Source organism: Drosophila guanche, unplaced genomic scaffold, assembly GCF_900245975.1.
Source record: "Drosophila guanche unplaced genomic scaffold, DGUA_6, whole genome shotgun sequence".
Classification (NCBI taxonomy): Eukaryota; Metazoa; Arthropoda; class Insecta; order Diptera; family Drosophilidae; genus Drosophila; species Drosophila guanche.
Genome location: NW_022995748.1, coordinates 6,444,020 through 6,462,763, shown reverse-complemented (window position 1 = coordinate 6,462,763; position 18,744 = coordinate 6,444,020). Strand labels below are relative to the sequence as shown.

The 18,744-nt window shown below is 46.8% G+C and overlaps 8 protein-coding genes across 11 annotated transcripts; 4 read left to right on the top strand and 4 right to left on the bottom strand.

Annotated features, from left to right (window-relative positions):
• Positions 1-86: 86 nt before the first annotated feature.
• LOC117584251 (putative mediator of RNA polymerase II transcription subunit 15) lies at positions 87-2,140 on the bottom strand. Its single transcript, XM_034273053.1, has 3 exons — positions 1,538-2,140; positions 1,054-1,463; positions 87-997 (listed from the first exon to the last, which is right to left on the bottom strand). Exons 1-3 carry the CDS (start codon positions 1,589-1,591, stop codon positions 415-417), a joined length of 1,047 nt encoding a protein of 348 aa, XP_034128944.1. The 5' UTR covers positions 1,592-2,140; the 3' UTR covers positions 87-414.
• A 300-nt stretch (positions 2,141-2,440) lies between these two features.
• LOC117584252 (mitochondrial magnesium exporter 1) lies at positions 2,441-3,843 on the top strand. Its single transcript, XM_034273055.1, has 4 exons — positions 2,441-2,797; positions 2,852-3,284; positions 3,346-3,522; positions 3,601-3,843. Exons 1-4 carry the CDS (start codon positions 2,687-2,689, stop codon positions 3,768-3,770), a joined length of 891 nt encoding a protein of 296 aa, XP_034128946.1. The 5' UTR covers positions 2,441-2,686; the 3' UTR covers positions 3,771-3,843.
• A 670-nt stretch (positions 3,844-4,513) lies between these two features.
• LOC117584264 (ras-related protein Rab-30) lies at positions 4,514-5,875 on the bottom strand. Of its 2 annotated transcripts, none has more exons than XM_034273073.1 (2): positions 5,485-5,875; positions 4,514-5,433 (listed from the first exon to the last, which is right to left on the bottom strand). In XM_034273073.1, exon 2 carries the CDS (start codon positions 5,388-5,390, stop codon positions 4,704-4,706), a length of 687 nt encoding a protein of 228 aa, XP_034128964.1. In that variant the 5' UTR covers positions 5,391-5,433; positions 5,485-5,875; the 3' UTR covers positions 4,514-4,703. The 2 variants fall into 2 exon arrangements, with proteins under 2 accessions (XP_034128964.1, XP_034128966.1); XM_034273075.1 differs by having other exon boundaries at positions 5,597-5,875.
• Positions 5,876-6,143: 268 nt separating this feature from the next.
• LOC117584263 (coatomer subunit epsilon) lies at positions 6,144-7,221 on the top strand. The gene has a single exon (XM_034273072.1). It carries the CDS (start codon positions 6,216-6,218, stop codon positions 7,140-7,142), a length of 927 nt encoding a protein of 308 aa, XP_034128963.1. The 5' UTR covers positions 6,144-6,215; the 3' UTR covers positions 7,143-7,221.
• On the bottom strand, positions 7,143-7,855 carry LOC117584265 (PHD finger-like domain-containing protein 5A). The gene is made up of 4 exons (XM_034273076.1): positions 7,726-7,855; positions 7,470-7,660; positions 7,320-7,405; positions 7,143-7,258 (listed from the first exon to the last, which is right to left on the bottom strand). Exons 1-4 carry the CDS (start codon positions 7,775-7,777, stop codon positions 7,252-7,254), a joined length of 336 nt encoding a protein of 111 aa, XP_034128967.1. The 5' UTR covers positions 7,778-7,855; the 3' UTR covers positions 7,143-7,251.
• Positions 7,856-7,949: 94 nt separating this feature from the next.
• Positions 7,950-13,717, top strand: LOC117584141 (coiled-coil domain-containing protein 102A). 3 transcript variants are annotated; one of them, XM_034272899.1, is made up of 8 exons: positions 8,120-8,272; positions 8,338-8,408; positions 8,472-8,511; positions 8,600-9,120; positions 9,179-9,719; positions 11,800-11,966; positions 12,113-12,758; positions 12,902-13,717. In XM_034272899.1, the coding sequence occupies exons 1-8, from the start codon at positions 8,120-8,122 to the stop codon at positions 12,908-12,910; spliced, it is 2,148 nt and encodes a 715-aa protein (XP_034128790.1). In that variant the 3' UTR covers positions 12,911-13,717. The 3 variants fall into 3 exon arrangements, with proteins under 3 accessions (XP_034128789.1, XP_034128790.1, XP_034128791.1); XM_034272898.1 differs by lacking the exon at positions 12,902-13,717 and having other exon boundaries at positions 7,950-8,272; positions 12,113-12,815; XM_034272900.1 differs by lacking the exon at positions 12,113-12,758.
• On the bottom strand, positions 9,805-11,275 carry LOC117584142 (glutaryl-CoA dehydrogenase, mitochondrial). Its single transcript, XM_034272901.1, has 2 exons — positions 10,745-11,275; positions 9,805-10,683 (listed from the first exon to the last, which is right to left on the bottom strand). The coding sequence occupies exons 1-2, from the start codon at positions 11,205-11,207 to the stop codon at positions 9,890-9,892; spliced, it is 1,257 nt and encodes a 418-aa protein (XP_034128792.1). The 5' UTR covers positions 11,208-11,275; the 3' UTR covers positions 9,805-9,889.
• Positions 13,718-14,197: 480 nt separating the features above from the next.
• Positions 14,198-15,646, top strand: LOC117584519. The gene is made up of 3 exons (XM_034273464.1): positions 14,198-14,914; positions 14,964-15,140; positions 15,198-15,646. Exons 1-3 carry the CDS (start codon positions 14,325-14,327, stop codon positions 15,523-15,525), a joined length of 1,095 nt encoding a protein of 364 aa, XP_034129355.1. The 5' UTR covers positions 14,198-14,324; the 3' UTR covers positions 15,526-15,646.
• The last annotated feature ends 3,098 nt before the right edge of the window (positions 15,647-18,744 follow it).

Sequence of the window (18,744 nt, the reverse complement as noted above, 5' to 3'; positions counted from 1 at the left end):
ATATTGGGTATATATATTGGCAATCATTCCCCATTTTGTAATTTCCCATTCCCAGCCCTCACAATTGCATCGCACGCACTTTAAAATAAGGATTTCCTTTTATTAGTATGACATTATACAAAAATTGGGGGTTGGGGGGAGTTGTAAGTTTAGAAAATATCTTCCATACTTTGTCATAAAATTTGTTTTATATAATTTTGTTTTGTTTTTGTTTGATGCTTGCTTCGCCTGCGGACGAACCACAGAGTCCGCACATGCATGACGACACATAAATCTCAGATGGGACACGCTCGCATTTGAATTTCTTTTTACAAACTTTCGGAATCTATACACCAGGATGAGTAGAATTTATTGAAATATATTTAAACCACATCCCATCGTTCCATCTGCTTCGGCTGCTGCTCATGCAATCTGTTACCGGCGCATCTGAAAGCCAACAGAGCCATTCGGACAGGGTCCCCTCGGCAGGCGCAAGACGTTGTCATTGTAGGCTTGCGGTGGTGGCTGATGCTGGTGCTGCTGCGGTGACTGCTGCATTGACTGCTGGCGCAACAGGGCAGCGGAAACACTGCCTCCGACCACGGGCGACCAGCTCTGCTGCTGATTGACCGCCGACTGTGGCGGAGGTTGGGATGGCATTCCACCCATGCCCATGCCTCCACCCACATACGGTGGCATGCGTTGGTTGAAATGCGGCGGCATGTTTGGCGGCTGCTGCTGTGGTGGCAGGGGTCCGGCATGCTGGTAATAATAGTTCAGGCCCGGATTGTGAGGCCCTTGGAAGTAGCTGTTGTAGTTATTGTACATGGCCGACACTTGGGACATCTTTGGGGCCGAACTAGAGCGATGCATGCCAGCACCAGGACCAGGATTACTAATGTTATTGTTGTTGTTATTGTTGTGGCTGACAGCAGGTAGAGTTGAGTGGTTTCCCGCAGGTGTAGCCTGCTGTGGCGTGGCCAAAAGGCTGCCACCAGTTGGTGTTGGGGGCGTTGGTCTGCAAAAGGATTAAATATTTCATTTTGGAGAAGAAAGTTCCATTGTCATGCTTACGGCTTATCATCCTCGGGATTCTTGGCCGCACCCAGGATACGCAATCTGGCCTCTGCATACTCCTGTTCGCGCTGCTTTAGTGTCTTGATGGGCTGCTTGGGTTTCATGCCATTCGTATCTCGTCGCTCCTCGGCCTGGGCGGGGCGTCGCAGAATTTTCACGGTCTGATTGATGGTGGGCGTGGCATAGGTAGCCGGATCATAGTCATTTGTCGACTTGTGCAGCACCATCATGACTGGTTCGCCCTCAGGCTGGGCCTCGGGCGGCGAGGGCTTCTTGGCAATGGTGATTTGCTTGGGTGCAGCATTGCCAGGGCTGTCCTGCAGGCTCTGCGGACGCTGTAGAAGTTTCATTTTGATAACAGGCTTCTCCTCGCTCGTCTGCAGCTTGGTTTGCAGAGTCATCGAGAGCTGGCCAGGACAGAGCAAGTGGGGTGAAAATGTAATTAGATATGTGTAGACTCTAGGTAAGTTGGACTACGTACCCCCGCCTCGTCAAGTTCTTCCCAATTGTCTAGCACATCCTCGCCATGGGACATTGTTTAACACAGCTGATTATTTGACTTCTCTTTTGTGGAATCGCAGAGCGGAACACGTTGCGCGCACCTAAGGCCGATGGGAAATAGATTTTTGTTGCTTTCTTGGGGTGACGACTCCTCCCTGCTGCTCGAATTCACTTTCTTCTCTTTCGCCTGCTGCTGCAGCTCGCACTACGACTGATACAGGATTCCTTAGCACTTTTATCAGACATAAGTTATACATATGATTTGTTCACTCTGATTGTACGAAAATGGTACGGTGTCTTCTGCTGCTGCCAAAAGAAATTAAAAAAGACGATACGCAACAATTTTCTGTCGAAATGCTGTTGTCGTTGTTGTTGCTGCCTGCCTGCCTGCCAGCCTCTGCTTCTTCTTGTTGTGTCAGCAGCAGCAAATGGCTGCTATTTACAGCAGCTGTGAGTTGACGAGAAAGCTGTTATGACCAACATACGTTTCAAAAGTGCCGTGTTTGCGTCTATTAATCGTTTTTGAGTAATTTATCAAAATAAATAACAATTATTTAAACATTTTTTTATTGAAAGTGTATCGAAAGCAGTGTGACCGCGGAGGTATCGATCAAATATCCCTCATGACCCTCATAAATAAAATAAAATATACCATTGCATTTTCAAAATATACCAAACAAAATCTCTCTGCAGTGTGCATAAGTCATTTTACTCACAAGCCTTTGTGGTTCGCCCTCCCACCATTCAAAATGATTATAAATGTTTAACTGAAATTAACAAAAATAGCTTTTTAAGTAGAATACAAAATCGAGGATAATGTTATACGATATAAGCTATATTTCGGTATAGTTCTGAGGGTCAGGCGATGAATCGATAAATCCGCGGTCACACTACTGCAATTTCTCAAAATCAAATGAAATATTTAAATTAGATAAGGCCTATCAGCATTTGGAGATGGAATTCGCACCCACTACAAAAATCTACAATATTAGCATAGGTCAGCAGCCCCAAATTTTGCAGATAACATAACGCAACCCAGACACACGCTTCAAAACCGCACGTGCGTTCGAACCGGCCAAGAGCTGACGACTTTCCTGGTTTCGTTTACGTAAATAGTTGCAAACACGCCATGACGGAGCTCGTAACACAGCAGAAGGCCAATCCCGTGAAATCCTTCATTGCCGGAGGCTTTGGCGGCATGTGCAATGTCATCACCGGCCATCCACTCGACACAATTAAGGTTTGTCACAAAAATTCCACTTGGAAAGTGTTTCTTATGTTTTCTTATCGGCAGGTTCGTCTCCAGACAATGCCACTGGCGGCGCCTGGCCAGTCGCCCAGATACAAGGGCGTCATCGACTGTGCCGTGAAAACGTTTCGCCAGGAGGGACTCCGTGGCTTCTACAGAGGAATTTCCGCACCCCTTGTTGGAGTTACTCCCATTTACGCCGTGGACTTTGCTGTCTATGCGGCGGGCAAGCGTCTGTTCCAAACGGATGACCATATACGCCTCACCTATCCACAAATATTTGCCGCCGGAGCCTTTGCTGGTGTGTGTTCCGCCTTGGTTACGGTGCCCACGGATCGGATTAAGGTCCTGCTGCAGACGCAGACTGTGGGTGGTGGTCCTCTGCTGTACAATGGGACGCTGGACACAGCTGTGAAGCTGTACCGGCAGGGCGGATTCAGGAGTCTCTTCAAGGGAACATGTGCCTGCATTTTGAGAGGTTAGTGTTCAGTCTCAGACAGCCATAAAGTGGGAATTAAATCTAATTTGTGTTCCATTAGATTCCCCCACTGGCTTCTATTTCGTGACCTACGAATTCCTTCAGGATTTGGCAAGACGTAAATCAAAAACAGGACAAATTAGCACCACCTCAACCATTTTAGCTGGCGGCACGTCTGGCATTGTGTTTTGGACTTTGGCCGTGCCCTTCGATGTACTCAAGAGCCGTCTACAGTCGGGTGAGTCATCATCATCATCAACCTCATCGATTTGCCAAGTATCGGCAATTAATTATAAATTATTGATGCATTTTACAGCACCGGAGGGCACCTATAAGCACGGCATACGCAGTGTTTTCAGGGATCTCATGGCCACCGAAGGTCCTACAGCGCTATTTCGTGGTGTCCTGCCCATACTCCTGCGTGCCTTTCCAGCCACAGCAGCGGTTTTCTTTGGCGTGGAATTAGCCAACGATTTCTTGAATTAATAGGCAAATGATATTAGTTATTAAGAGAGAGAGGCTATTGTTAGTAGTTAATAAATAATTGTAACAAAGTGAATGTGTGTGGGTTTTGCGATGGGAGGCCACTACTCTTTCTCTATCCCTTTCCAGTGCTTCTAATTTTGAGCGTGGTGAATAAGTTAGTGGTCCTCGCTTAGCGGATAACGTCACCTTGCTTGTAATTTCACCATGGTTCAAAGATTGGGTTCTTTAGCTGAAATAATTGCTCCTCATGTAGGAGTTTCATCAATTGGCGCTGCTGTTTCATAATCTGCACATTAATTCTTGATGTTTTTATAAGCAGCAGTTTAATTACAAATGTATTTATTATTTATTTAGTTTCTTTTATCCAGCATTTCCTCCATTTATCTCATATTTTGTCGACTACATATTTAATTTTTGGAATGTCATAAAATCACCTTAAACACTAAAATACGAGTTACCAGTTTAAAAATTGCATTTCAAATGATTGCACATTACAAAAATAATTTCAAATAAATAGATACGCATATTGCAGGCTTGTAAAAAAGGATTGGGTTTAGAATTAATGTATAAAATATACAAAATACTCCGAAGTTATGTGCATTGCAATATTGATGTATCATAAATTAAGGGCTGTGATGTGATGCTCACTTGTTACAATATCTATATGTATACGTATAATACTAATTCAAGAAAATCGCATTCAATTAACACAAATATTTAGCATCCATGGTCAAGTTGTTGGCTAGTTTTGATAGATCTTAATCGTGATTTGAACCAAAATAAATACATGGGAAGTCAAGGGGATTGCAGCTGAATGTGTGTCTCATTTTCTATCAAAATATCAAATTGAATATCACGATTAAGCCCTTAAACTAGTTACAAATTTCAGTTTAGCTGCTCAGTTTCTAGTTATTTGTTTTGGCCATCCATTGTTCAGCCGCCTTGACTAGTGTTCGAAGCACTTGATCCACCGCCAGCATTGGCCAGACCGCCACAGCAATTGCTTTGCGCTGCTTTGGCACCTAAGCTGGCTAATCCAATGGAACTGCCGTCCGACTGCCGCTGTGCGGCCGCCGCAGCTGCAGCACTGCTGCCGTCTTTGCTGCGTGCCTGGCCAATCAGTTCGGCGGCTATCTCGTAGAACAAACGCTCCACATTCTCCGCCTCTTTGGCGGATGTCTCCAGGAAGTACATGTCATGTTGCTTGGCAAACTCTTCGCCAATTTGTGTGGGAATCTCGCGGTCATCACGATCCGTTTTGTTGCCCACGAGTATCTTGAGGACCTTGGAGTTGGCGTATTCCTGTATCTCGCGCAGCCAGTCGGGCAGGCAGTCGAACGTGGGCTGGCAACTGATGTCGTACACCAGGATCAGGGCGTGAGCGGATCGATAGTAGCTTTGGGTGATCGATCGGAATCGCTCCTGTCCGGCAGTGTCCCATATCTGTAGCTTGATCTTCTCACCCTCCACCTCTACTGTCTTGATCATGAAGTCCACTCCAATGGTGGCACCCTGGCCGGGTGGGAAAAGGCCCTGGGTGAAGCGACGCACCAGGCAGGTTTTGCCAACGCCCGCGTTGCCAACGAGCACGATTTTGAATAGAAATTTGTAGTCCTCCATAGTGTATTTTTTGGGTGAGCGCGTGTCTGCCTGTGTGCGTGCTCTGCAAACGTAGACAGACATTAGTTGACTTCAAAGCACAGTTTAGACACACCTTAGTCAACGACGCGTAACGCCTGGTGTGGTTGATGGGCGAAGATGTTGGGGTTGTTTGTTGGATCAGCTTACGCCATCAAGGCGAAAGACTACGCCTTGTCTCGTCTCACCTGTGGCACCTTGGCTGGTGGTGTTAATGCTCGCCCCCAAGGCTGCTACTGCTTCTGCTTGAGCTGCTGCTATTGTTTTTTTTTGTTAATTGTTGATGACTCAACAATTAGATGGCCCCGTACACTTGCTTTTGCACGGAGGCTGGAAATCCATTGAAGATTTTTTGGCTAGCTTTAAACTATTCGCTCTTGAAATGAGCCGTGTGCATGCTGCTGCATTAATGGCCAGTCCTTTGTTTTTCAGAAAAATTCCGCTACTGCTGTATAAATATAAACAAATCGATTTAGATGACGACACACAGGTATGTTATCGGCAGGTATCGCACAGGCAACCCAGGTGGCAGCGCTTACCGATATTTTTGCGTGCATGGCTAGTTTTATTCAATATGGAGTATGGGGCAAACATTTGCAAGATTTCAATGACAATTTTCCCAAAATAAACTTTGGCTTCTTAGAATCTATGAAATTTCAATTTCTATATTTCGTGCCAGCACTGGATGGCAATTGGTATCGATGTTTATATCGTTCTTACCCCACCTCTAAAAGCCAACTCAGAGGTTTTGATATTTATTTTTTGTCGAATTTTCTGTCAAATTAAATCAAAAGAAACTTCATCAGTATGAGCCGTGGACAGCAAAACGATGAGGATACCAATGCGGTGCTGTTCGATGCCCGAAACGAGTACTACATTGGCAACTTTATGGGATCCATCAACTTTGTGCTGCCCGAGCAAGGAACGGCTGGAGCCGAGCTGCTGTCCTACATGTACCTGTCGTACCTGGCCATTGACTCGGGCCGCATCATTGCCTCGGACATCAAAGAAGGCGCCTCGACACCGCTGCAGGCTTTGCGTCTTGTCCACGAAGCCTTTGAGCAGCCGTCACGGTGCGAGGAAGTGCTGGAGAAGCTGACCGATAAGGTGGCCGGCGAAGAGGATGAGACCAATCTTTGGCACATTGCCACCGCCATTGTGTACTGCTACGACGGGCAGTTCGAGAACGCTCTGAAAATCCTGCACGGCTCCACTAATCTCGAGTCGATGGCTCTCTCTGTGCAATGCCTGCTGCGCCTGCAGCGTGTCGATCTAGCCAAGCAGCTGGTGGCCAAAATGCAAGAGATCAGCGACGATGCCACACTAACACAGCTGGCGCAGGCCTGGGTGGCTCTGGCACAGGGCACGGAGCAGATGCAAGACGCATTCCACATCTACCAGGAGTTCTGTGAGAAGTTCAAACCGACGCCAGCACTGCTGAATGGCCAGGCGGTGGTACACCTGGGCCTGGAGCGCTACGAAGAAGCCGATGCCGTGCTGCGCGAGTCGCTGATAAAGAAGCACAACGACTACGACACTCTGATAAATCTCATGGTATTGTCACATTTGACGGGCAAGCCCACGGAGAACATAACGCGCTATCTGGAGCAGCTGCGTCAGTTCTACCCAAAGAGCGACTTTATCACCGATCTGGACAAGAAGTCAACAGAGTTTGATCGCCTCTGCCTGCAGTATGATCTGGGTGGTGGCGAGGAGAAGCTATTGGCCATCTAATACGTCTTCAATTCCATGTTTATATCAATACTTTCTATGTATATTCATTAAATTACAATAAAAATTGATTAGAAATGTATATGAGGGAGGGGTCCAGAGTAGGAGCACATTAGTAGCTGCAAAAGGAAAGAAATTTAATTAAAATCAAAACAGTTTTTCGTGGTTTTGGATAATTACTTTTGTTTGAAGCCATATTTCTTGCGCTCATAGAACAAGTCAGTCTTTGAGCTGCCCAGATTCACGATTTTGGGGCAGCCATCACGCTGGAAAGAACACACCATGCAATAAATTAATTAAAATCCCACAAATGGCAGCTCTGCTACTCACATCCTTCTCCTGCATGGTGCACGACTTGCAGTAGTACGCATCGGACACTCCTGGTCCTCCGCAGATTACGCATCGTCCCTGATAGGAACCGTAGTTGCACTCATCGCAGATCCGCACCAGAGTGCATGGACGCACATAGGAGTCGCAAATCACACATTTTCCATCATCCTTTTCGCACAGGCGTCCAATGGCTGCCGCGTGTGACACAAAACATTGGAATTACTTGGGAAAACACTGTATTTGTAATAGAACTTACCCACGCCGGGTTGTTTGCGGCAGAAAATCAAGTCGGGATGATGCTTGGCCATTTTTTATTTCAGTTTTGCCGAATAAAACAATTTTAAAACAATTGAAATAAGTGTTAGTGCGGACTTATTTACAAAATATACCAAAAATTCTATGTTATTTATTAAATAGCAAATACCAAAAAAGGTATATTTTGGTATATTTTGGAGGGTGTTGCGGGATATTTTATTGATGCAGAAAACGCATATATTGAAGAAAGACCACGGATTTCCTCCCGAATTTATAAAAAGTGAAAAAGATATTAAATGAAAAGTGCAAGAAACAACTTCAAAATGCAACAGCTTAGTTAGGCGTGTGTGCTAAATAAGAGACATTGAAAGTACTTGCTGCAACAAAGTTAGAACATGTCACAGGCAGCGTCCACAACGCAGAGTGCAGCTGCTGCACCGGTGGGGGGCGGAAGTCGACGGCTGCCCAGCGATGGCGTGGGTGGCGTTGGCGTCATGGGGACCACTATGTCGGCGCGATTCGGTGAAACTGAATGGGAGGCACGAGAGGTAAGTACAGTTCAATAATAACAAGTTCCTCCATATTAATGGTTTACGTTCTCTCATGGAAAAAGTCGCAACGCCAACGCGAGCTACATGAGGCGCGTGCCAGGGCGGCGCAGATGGAGAAGACCATGAAGTGGTGGTAAGTAGCGAGCAGGAGAGCTACCAGTCGACCGTCTGTTAATCACTAAACTCTGTTCTGCAGGTCCGATTGCACAGCCAACTGGCGCGAGAAATGGAGTAAGGTAAGCTGGCAGGTTGCCATGGCGACAGTTGAATCGATTTGCTGCAGGAATTTGCCTTTGTTTGATAACAAAAACATCTCTTTGTCAGGTGCGCAACGAGCGGAACAAGGCTCGAGAGGAATCTAAACAGTTGAGCGTTAAACTGGACGTCGCCATGAAGGAGGCACATTCGCTGAAGCGCGAGAAGAATGATCTCGAGGTGCAGATCACGCAGCTGAAGAAGGAAATGGAGAAGGTGCACACGCTGATGATGAAGCATGCGGGCCAGTTTCATCGCTCGGATACCAATGAGGATGCCGAGGCCAATGGTCGCGATGCCAACTGCTCGCCGGACATCTCTTCGGACGGGCTGAAGAATATCAACAGCGAGGATGGTTTGGTCACGAAATTGACCAACGATGTCAAAGATCTGGACATTGAGGAGTTTGCCCTGCAGGGAGCCATGCCCAAGCACTTGACGGAGCTGGATGAGGCCGCTGCTGACGAGGAGAAGCGTCTCATACAGCAGTTATCGAAGGATGACTTTGACGAGGATTACTTATTGCAAAAAATATCCATGCTGCAGCTGCGACTCGATGAAGCGCAGAAAACATTGCAGGCCGAAAGGGAGTGAGTGCCACGTCTCTCTCCCTCCTTTTTGTTTACTAAATTTATTGATTTCTTACAGTGAGAAGCACGAACTCCACAAGAGCATTGAGAAGCTGACGCTGGAGATACAGGATGTGCGCGGACGCCATGAGGAGATGCGTTCAGCCAAGCAGGATGCAGTGCGCGAGCTCTTGACACTGCAGGAGCAGCATCGCGCAGAGATGCGCATCGTAAACAACTCACTGCAGGAGGAGATAGCCGCACGCGAGAATCTAGAGCGACGTCTCACGGAACTGCGCACCGAACTGGAGCATTTGCAGGCGGAGAATGCCTCCGAGTGGGGCAAGCGTGAGCGCCTGGAGTCTGAGAAGTTGGCCCTGGAGCGTGACAACAAAAAGCTGCGCGCCGAACTGCGTGACTATCAGGAGCGTTCGGATCGCAAGTGTCGCCCCATGCAGGCCAACGATGTTGAGTTGCGCGCGCTGCAGCAGGAGCTCTCGGAGCGCAACAAGGAAATCAGCGAGGTGAAAATGTCGCATGCCAAACTGAAGAAACTGCTGGCGGAGACAAACACAGAGCTGAGCCACGCAGTGCGTCGGGCAGAGCAATACGAGGCAGAGGTGAGTAGATCTTATCTGTACCACCAGCAGATTAGGCATATCAGCTTATCAATGGCAAGAACTTTGATGGTGGAACAAGAGAACCTTTCTAGACCAAGATTTAGACATTTATTTCATAGGACACAACACTTTCTGTAAATGCAATTCTCCCCCCAAGCGCCTGGCCAAAATCAATTGGCAAAGGCCGCCAGTCCGGTGATGGCACGTCCAAGAATCAGGGCGTGAATGTCGTGGGTGCCCTCGTAGGTGATGACCGACTCCAGGTTCATTACATGCCTGATCACATGATACTCATCGCTGATGCCATTGCCGCCCAGCATGTCCCTCATTTGACGGGCAATGTCCAGGGACTTGCCCGTGTTGTTGCGCTTCAGCAGGGAGATCATCTCGGGTGTGTGCAGCTTCTGGTCCTTGAGGCGACCCACCTGCAGGCAGCCCTGCAGCCCCAAGGCAATCTCTGTGGTGGCATCGGCCAGCTTCTTCTGAATCAACTGATTCGCTGCCAGTGGGCGTCCGAATTGCTTGCGATCGAGTGTGTACTGACGTGCTATCTCCACACAGGACTCGGCGGCGCCCAGGGCACCCCAGGCGATGCCATAGCGGGCATTGTTCAGGCAGTTGAAGGGTCCACTGAAGCCAATGGCATTGGGCAGCAGCTGCTCCTCGGGCACACGTACATCGTCCATGAGGATCATGCCCGTGGGCGAGGCACGCAGCGAGAACTTGCCCTCGATCTTGGGCGTGTCCAGTCCCTTGCCGGATATCTTGCGATCCACCAGGAAGCCGCGCAGCTTACCATCCTCGCACTTCGCCCACACAACCAGAACATCTGCAATGGGTGCGCTGGTGATCCACGTCTTGGATCCATTCAAGATGTACGTCTTTGTCTTGCTGTCGTACTTGGCATTGGTTTCCATGCCAGCCGGATCGCTGCCGTGGTTCGGCTCGGTCAAGCCAAAGCCGCCTGGGGGGAGGAACCACATTTTAGGTGGTGCTACAGATGCTTGCAGTTTGGGCCCACTCACCTATCAGCTTGCCCTGCGCCATGCTGGGCAAATATCTTTGCTTCTGCTCTTCCGAACCATAGTCATAGATGGCGCCCATGGCCAGCGAACTCTGGACACTCACTGCCGAACGGTAGGCGGAATCCACGCGCTCCACTTCGCGGGTGAGCAGGCCATAGGCCACACTGGACACTCCCGCACACCCGTAGCCCTTCAGGGTGCAGCCCAGCACGCCCAGACTGCCGATCTCCTCCATGATCTTCTTGTCAAACTGTTCCAGTCGATTGGCCATCTTCACGCGGGGCAGCAGCTCCGCCTGGCAGTAGCCGCGGAAGGCGTCACGAATGGCCACTTCCTCTTCGGTCAGCTGGCTCTCTAGGTTGAGGGGATCCTGCCAGTTGAATTTGGGCGCCGCTGCCTTGCTGCTGGCCAAGCGGCGAGCACAAGGACTCACCAGTTTGCTTATCACACTTTGCGCAATCATTTTTCGTGTGTGTTGCGTTCTTTTTCGTACGAAATTCGCAGTTACAGCTGTTCTCCGTTTGGCTTTTGTGAGAGAAATGAGAAAAGCTCCCAAGAAGCTCCAAAGCTGCAACGGGTTTACTCTCTTTTGTTTTTCAACGTGTATTAATATAGGGTGGGACATGCCCAGAATGTGCTCTCACTCGATAGTGGAATATTGTTTTTGGTACAAATCGAGAGAGAGTGACACTAAAGTATGCCACCCCGTCACCATGGTGCTTGTTTACCTCACAAAAATTGTTTTTGTCCTCTCGCGGATCATAATCTGCGGCCCCTAAATTTCCGCACATTATCACACATTTTATTTTGGACTTGACGATAGAACATAAACATGAAGTGGAGCTGGAAAAGTTTCCAATTGTTATCGCATCTTGCCTGGCGGGGGTCGGCAGCTTATCTGCGCACGCCCATTGTGCTTATTTCCAAGCGGGGGGAATCTTGGAATGGATGAATGGAAGAGTGATAGAGGGCGTGTGTGTGTGTGTGTGTGTAGACTGGATGGAAGCAAATTAAACTATAATGGCAAATATTACCCATCTCTTTTCTTCTGCCAGGTTAAGCGTCTACGCCAGCGTGTGGAGGAGTTGAAACGGGAACTAGCGGGTGCCGAAGATGAACTGGATTCAGCGGTGAACCAGGTGCGGCGTCTGCAGCGCTCCAACGATGAACTAGTCGGCCAGACAGAGGGGTTTCAGGTGCAAATTCAACATTTACAAAACAGGTGAGACTCGCACTTGCCCATGTACATATTAGTAAGTCTTTACTCTATAACTCAACTACTAAAACTAACTTTTCATTGGTGCTGGTGCCTGCTAATCCACTGCTAACCACTCACCCCCTTCGTAACCCCTCGAAACTAAACCACAGACGAGCCCCCAGTCCGCAGCTGCGCGGCATGGGTGGTGTTCAGTTGAGGAATAAAATAGCCGTAGAGCTGCCCAACGATTGTCTGCCGAATATCAATGACCTGCGCCAGATCTTTGATGATTCGCAGGCGGGCATGCGCAGTTCCCACAACGGCAGCGATGCGGCTGTCCATCATGCGGCTTCTGTGAAGCGTTCCAGTCATACGGAACGCACGCTGCTGCAGCAGCAACAGAGCAGCGCAGCCGCCTCGGCAGCAGCTGCAGCGGCGGCAGCAGCGGCCTTCTACGATGCCAAACCAACGCATCTGGAGGAGAACATTTTCGAGTCAAAGTCGCGGAATCTGGAGTTTGAGCGGGCCAAGCAAAAGTTCGACAATCCCCATGGATCGCACCATCACCACCACCAAAGGCAGCGGTCGGGGAACGGGCACGGCCGATACGGCAGTGCCGGGAGCAGCAGCAATTGCAGCAGCGCCAATCGCTCGAATCTCGTGCTGCCGCTCAAGTGCATGACCAATGGGGGGAATCCTTCGTCGGGGTCCGGCAAGGACGAGATGAACCGGCAGCTGTACGAGGCGCACGAGAAGGAGCAGGGCTATGCCAGGAACAGCATCAATCTGGATGGTCTCAAGGTATCCGACGATGAGGTGAGCCGCACGGAACCCAGTTCTCTTCGCATCTTTTACTAACTATTTTCATTTCTGGTATTATTATTTTTGGTGGTATTTATTCTGAATTTCGATATTGTGCAAATAAAATAGTTCATATTCTGTATTTTGTGTGTTTGCAGACTCCGTAGCTATGGTTCGACAAGCTTACTGCTGGACGATGAGACCGAAGGCAATAGCGATTGAGCATTGAGGATTGGAGGATCATTTCAATTGAAGATTTATGGTATTAACAGTTAGTATTAATTTCACCCAACACCAGGGGTCCCAAGGTACAGCAGTTCATGATCATAGGGGCCCACCATCAACTTGTTCCTTAGTTGATGCATAAGTTTACTTAAGTACTCGGGAATACCCATAGATCGCAGTAGACTATGTCATTTAATAAGCTTTTTATCTTCAAAAATATTCCATTTATAGTAAGCATTATTAGCTGGCATTTTAGCTGGCCATATCTCGCATCGCCCCCATTTCTATGAGCATAATCATCCCTTGCCTTGCGTAAAAGACACAGACTAAACCGCATTAACAGACTTAATACCAGTTATACGTATTGATTGACTCATAATACAGGTTCGATTTTTCTGCAGTGCCAGAAATCCCATAGAAATTTTACAAAATTTACTCGGAACAAAGTCCCAGTATGCTGCTGCCTGCTGGTTGCGAATCGAAATCAATTGAATATTTATTACAATTCTCGAGATCTGTGTACTCTTTTCTAGTCCCCCAGTTACCTTTTGTTTATTTTTCCAAAAAGGATTGCACTCTGATTCGCAGCAGCAGCAGCATGTTGGGAATATCTCATAGTGAATAAATATTTGAGATAAAATATTATAATGTACGTATTATAATTTAGCAATATTAGTATTCTAGTGTTTTATTAATATCAATTTATACAATTAACCATATAACAAATATACATATATAACGAGCTACAACTGATATTCCAATAAAGTTTTGGATGTTAACATTGAATCTACATATTTAATTATTTTATGTCAGGAATTTCTTAATTCTAAAATTAGATTTAAGCAGCTCCTTTATAGAGTTTATTAAGTATATTCTGTAAGGCTAGATTATTGAGCTTCGGTTGGCTAATTTACAACATTTACATGGAGTTTTAAACAATATTAATTGTTGTTTAAATGAAGAATTTATATGTCATCCAGGTATATTATTTTGATTGCCAAATTGTAGCCTTAGATTAATTATACATTTCAATTAATTCTTAAAGCCAGAGTAACGCTTTTTTCAGGCTAAGGTATTTTGTTATTATTTTTTTTTTGGTTGAGGAGGTTGAGGATTTATTTACCCATTGCTGCGGTCGTTAGACAGGCACTTCCCGCTCTCCAGTTTGCATTTCTTGTATGTATAAGTTTTGAGAAAAATGTCTGGGTTGACAGTTGACTCATATCCAGGCGTTCCTTACATTTAGTTTTCTACGTAAATCATTCGTGAGAACACAAAACCAGCAAACAGTTTGAGATTTACACCAAATTTTTCAGTTAAGCACAGAAATAAAACTTCCAATAGAAATTTTCGATCATGGTTCAGCTATCGCGTAGCACAAAATTTACCTGCATTTGCTTTGGCATCTATGTGTCGTATGCGGTGTTCATATTCCTGCTGTTGCCGTTGCTGATGCCCGATCCGGTGACGCTGCAACGGTCGATGCTCGCCTATAAGACCCGCCACCTGGGCAACCTGACCAAGTACACGCTGGAGACGGGCGGTGAGCCCATACGCTCGCTGCTGGTTACATTCAGGGGATCGGGTGCTCTGAAGCTGCTGGATAATTTGTCCTTTCAGCCGGGCTGCTATCAGCACTATGCCCCACTGATTGCCTACCTGAACCGCATGAATGCGGCACAGCGGCATGAGCAGGCGCTGGAGGAGATTCTGGCGCTGTACAAATGCGACTACAACAAGTCGGCGCCAATGCTCAGCTGGGGCATGAAATCGTCCACTTTCCAACGCTTCTATGGCGTGCAGTGGAAGAACAGCCTGATCTATCCAAAGAATGTCTGCTGGGACGCACAAGTTATGGCGGATATCTGCAAAATTCATCCATTCCTCAACATGGCCGTGTACAATCTGAGGCTGGAGTATTTGAGTGCCCTGTTGGAGCGAAAAGAGTAAGTATTCTTTCCTCATTCTTCATTCATTATTTCTTTTCCCTTCCAGTCTCAATGTGAAGATCATGCTGCTGATTCGTGATCCCCGCGGCATAATGTACTCACGCGCCAAAAGCGCCTGGTGTGCCAGCAGCCCGGACTGCCAGGCGGTAAATTTATGCAGCGATATGGCCAGTGATTACAAGACGGCTATGAGTCTCATGAGGCTCTTTCCACATCGATTTGGGTATGTTAATAACTCTCCAATTTCTTCTACGCATCTCCTCATCCGAATGTCCAACAGCGTCGCACGATACGAGGACCTCGTCAGCAAACCCGAGCAGACCATGCAGACAATTTTCAACTTTTATGGCCTGCCAATGAAGCGTTCCAAGGAGGTGATACGCGGTGTTCATCCACGCAGCGCTCACCGTGATGTCGATGGCTGGGAGTTTCCCTGGCGACATTCCAATGAGCCGGCGTTCGATTGGATGTACAAAATGAAGACGGAGGACATCAAAGCCATTCAGAGTGTCTGCAAGGATGCCATGAGCATGTGGCGCTATCGTCTGGTACAAGACTTTGAAGGCTTCTTGCCCGAGACCTTTCAGCCGTTGCTCGACAATCCTTGAGTTAAAAACTGGAAATTTACGCGCCAGAATGTTATCGAGGGAATCAGCTTTTGTGGCGGTAGTATCGAAATGGGAATAAGTATTTGCATTTATATAGGAAAATAAAGGAACTTGTTTAGGATGTTTATTGTGGCTAATTTATTTTTGCAATGAAAGGGTATGGAAACCACCCTACGTTCCAGCGCACGGATGCACTCCTTGAGGACCACCAGGAACTTGATGATTTCCGCGGCCTCCTGGCAACTCTGGCTGTCCGTACTATAGTTAGAATTTGCCAAAGGCTTGGTTGGAGTTGCCGCGAGCTGGAGGACTTGGCGTTGGCCGAGGTCTTGCCCAGGGCGCGGGCGGGACCTCGGTCCTTCACCTCGTCCTGCTGATGTAATACTTCTTGGATGCACAGCTGCTGCCTCTTGCCTAGCTCAAGCAGGTCGTGGATTCGTGGTCGTATTGTAGATTTAAAAGAAACTGCAGGCGAAGTGCAGGTCCCGTCGGGTACTACCTGCCTCCTGCAGAAAGAAAACACCCCGTTGGCGGTCATGTCATTGGTGCAGCCCATTACGTTCTGATTCTCTCCCTCGAACATTCCCCCCATGGTGTGAGTATTGCCGCTGCCCGTCTACCCATAGCCGCCGATAGCGGATCAGTGGACGACGCTGACATTCGAGCAATCCTCGTCAAAAAGTGCGCTCCAGGTACACGTGGTGGCGCGGCGCATGCGCCACCAGCATATTTGGCGGCTGCATTCTGATCACGTCCACCTGCCGCTTGACCAGCTCTCTTGGGCTGAGACGATGCTTCCGCACACAGACCATAATGCCGTTGGCCTTCATGGGTCCCGCCCGGCGACACGAACGGATCTCCAGGGAAAGAAGCAAACCAAAGTCGCTGTGTCCATGATGGAGTACCGCTTCAGGATTTCCTTCCGTTAGCATGCGTGTTGTGGGTCTGACGTTGCATCTGAAGCTGTGGGCGGAACGGCCTCCGTGCGAGCAAATATTTGGGGATTTATTTCAATTCTTTGGTCCAGATGCTCGTCCTTGCCCTTGTCGCCATCCGAATCAGTCCACTGCACGGTCACGAAGTCGAGATCATCCTCTCCATTCAGCCTAATGGTGGACGCCATGTGGGTTTCTCCGTTCGATCGCTGAACGGTCACCGTCTGCGCTATGGAAGCAAATCCATTTTTACAACACAAATTTTAACAAAATTTTACAAGAAATTTAATACGGAGCCATTCCATTTCTGGTGTTCGCTCGGCAAACAACTCTTTTATGAGTTCAAAATTTTCAGTGAGTTTTTTCTAATATTCAACATAAAGTGAAGTACCAGGCCAATGCTATAGCGATTAAAAAAAAAAAAATAATAATAATGCGGAGCTAAAATTTGGAATATTTAAATATGTGTTCAACTATAAAAACAAATGTAAACTGAATGAAAATAGAAAATGAATTTAAAACGACGAAGCGAGCAACTGACGACAATTTCAAAGGTGGGTTGATACCACAAATCCCAAATGTAATATTTTGTATGTTACTGGAGACCAGTGAGCTTCGAGTTTTAAGTCATTGTGTTTTTGTTCCTTGAAATCCTATTTATTGGTAGTAGGTAGAATCAGTCTGAATCAAACCTTCGTGTAGTCGCCTGTCAGGGCATTTATTTCCATAAATTAAAATTTTTAGTTACAATTAAAATTTCGTGATATATTTCCAACTAAATTGTAACTAAAGTTGTAACTAACTAGCCAAGATAAACAAAATCTAATTTTGAGCGCAGACCCGCGATATTGTGGCTATCATGCAGGGCTTTAATTTATTTTTCCAATGAACGAGCAGGTAAAGGGTATGGAAGCCTCCTTGTGTTCCAGCGCACGGATGCACTCCTTGAGGACCAACAGGAACTTTATGATCAGCGCCGCATCCCGGCAGGTCTGGCTGTCCGTACTGAAGTTATCCGCTGCCGGCCAGATCATTCAGCTAGAATTTGGCAAAGGCTTGGTTGGAGTTGGCGCTGCGCAGGACAATCTGGAAGATGGCATGTTTTAGTAGCCTTTGCCTTGCGGCAGGGGCGCTTCGAGTCTCCTCCAGTGGTCTTCCCAGTCTACCAGTAGTGGCCTTCCCCTGCGATGCGTTGCGCTTTAAGACTCCTCCAGTGGCCTCTCCAGCGGGCTTTCCCTTGCGGGAGAGACGATTGACGCCTCCTGCAGTGGTATTCTTCTTCGAGCAGAGGCGCTTGGGGAGCCGGCGAACATTACCGGTAGATTTGTCTGCGGTCTTTCCCTCATTGCCCTTGCTGAGAGCAGTGACTTGAGTTTGTTCTGTTTCAATGGCTCAATTCCTCACAGTAGGAATATTTTGCCTCACAGCAAAACAATTTGGAATATTAAATGCTGTGTTAACTAAAGAAACGAATGTAAACTGAATAAAAATAATGAATTTAAAACGAGGAAGCGACCAAATGACGAAAATTTAAAAGTTGTACCGCACACTTAATAAGCGTGTGTCTGGGCACACTGCAAGCACGTGGGGAACATAACCTCTACGCCAGGTAAGTATTGGAGCAAACCTGTAACAAGTTACATATTACGACGTGGCGATTTCCCCCTTGAAAGGCGGGTGGCCAAATAATTCCCCTCTACCTAAGGGTAGTGCGGTAACTTAAAACCCCAAAAAAAAAAAAAAAGTTGTACCGCGTAAGAAGCGTCTCACAAGTCCCTTCTCGTTTATTATTAACTTTTGAAGTGGTGAATCGATAAATTTTTGCAGAAGCGCATGGTGTGTAGGCAGGGCAGGGTAGAGTGAATTTCCCTGACCGTTTAGACACAGCAGAGAATTTCCCTGACCATCAACAAATACAAATGTGTAAAATATAAGGTTATAAGGAATGCAATCCAATAAAAAGGAGTAAACAGAATTGATTCTTCAATCGGATTAAATTATTAATTCAGAGTTAAAAGTCTTTGCAAGCTAGTAATATGCTTTGCGAATTGTGTTTGAAAGGTCGAACAGCAAAATATAAAATTAAATATATTGATATTTGAAAATAGAAAATAAAGATAGTATATAGAAATAAAAGAAAATAAATAAAATCAAAGAAATCGGTGATTAGTAAGACGATAAGGATGATATTTATATCATTATCCGGTGTTCCTTAGCAAAATAAAGGAGTAATTCCAACATAGAAACCGGAGTCTAGCCCCAATTAATTGCAAAGATAGAAAAA

Excerpts from the sequence above, each read along its gene's own strand:
- LOC117584251 (XM_034273053.1), bottom strand. The coding sequence starts at position 1,591 with ATGTCCCATGGCGAGGATGTGCTAGACAATTGGGAAGAACTTGACGAG. Across the intron at positions 1,464-1,537 it reads AAGAACTTGACGAGGCGGGG|CTCTCGATGACTCTGCAAAC; the intron begins GTACGTAGTCCA and ends TGTCCTGGCCAG. Across the intron at positions 998-1,053 it reads AATCCCGAGGATGATAAGCC|ACCAACGCCCCCAACACCAA; the intron begins GTAAGCATGACA and ends ATCCTTTTGCAG.
- LOC117584519 (XM_034273464.1), top strand. The coding sequence starts at position 14,325 with ATGGTTCAGCTATCGCGTAGCACAAAATTTACCTGCATTTGCTTTGGC. Across the intron at positions 14,915-14,963 it reads GCCCTGTTGGAGCGAAAAGA|TCTCAATGTGAAGATCATGC; the intron begins GTAAGTATTCTT and ends TTTCCCTTCCAG. Across the intron at positions 15,141-15,197 it reads CTCTTTCCACATCGATTTGG|CGTCGCACGATACGAGGACC; the intron begins GTATGTTAATAA and ends AATGTCCAACAG.
- LOC117584142 (XM_034272901.1), bottom strand. The coding sequence starts at position 11,207 with ATGATTGCGCAAAGTGTGATAAGCAAACTGGTGAGTCCTTGTGCTCGC. Across the intron at positions 10,684-10,744 it reads GGCGCAGGGCAAGCTGATAG|GCGGCTTTGGCTTGACCGAG; the intron begins GTGAGTGGGCCC and ends TCCTCCCCCCAG.
- LOC117584265 (XM_034273076.1), bottom strand. The coding sequence starts at position 7,777 with ATGGCCAAGCATCATCCCGACTTGATTTTCTGCCGCAAACAACCCGGC. Across the intron at positions 7,661-7,725 it reads CCGCAAACAACCCGGCGTGG|CCATTGGACGCCTGTGCGAA; the intron begins GTAAGTTCTATT and ends CACACGCGGCAG. Across the intron at positions 7,406-7,469 it reads GCACCATGCAGGAGAAGGAT|CGTGATGGCTGCCCCAAAAT; the intron begins GTGAGTAGCAGA and ends TGTTCTTTCCAG.
- LOC117584263 (XM_034273072.1), top strand. The coding sequence starts at position 6,216 with ATGAGCCGTGGACAGCAAAACGATGAGGATACCAATGCGGTGCTGTTC.
- LOC117584141 (XM_034272898.1), top strand. The coding sequence starts at position 8,120 with ATGTCACAGGCAGCGTCCACAACGCAGAGTGCAGCTGCTGCACCGGTG. Across the intron at positions 8,273-8,337 it reads CTGAATGGGAGGCACGAGAG|TCGCAACGCCAACGCGAGCT; the intron begins GTAAGTACAGTT and ends TCATGGAAAAAG. Across the intron at positions 9,720-11,799 it reads CAGAGCAATACGAGGCAGAG|GTTAAGCGTCTACGCCAGCG; the intron begins GTGAGTAGATCT and ends TTCTTCTGCCAG.
- LOC117584264 (XM_034273073.1), bottom strand. The coding sequence starts at position 5,390 with ATGGAGGACTACAAATTTCTATTCAAAATCGTGCTCGTTGGCAACGCG.
- LOC117584252 (XM_034273055.1), top strand. The coding sequence starts at position 2,687 with ATGACGGAGCTCGTAACACAGCAGAAGGCCAATCCCGTGAAATCCTTC. Across the intron at positions 3,285-3,345 it reads ATGTGCCTGCATTTTGAGAG|ATTCCCCCACTGGCTTCTAT; the intron begins GTTAGTGTTCAG and ends GTGTTCCATTAG. Across the intron at positions 3,523-3,600 it reads CAAGAGCCGTCTACAGTCGG|CACCGGAGGGCACCTATAAG; the intron begins GTGAGTCATCAT and ends TGCATTTTACAG.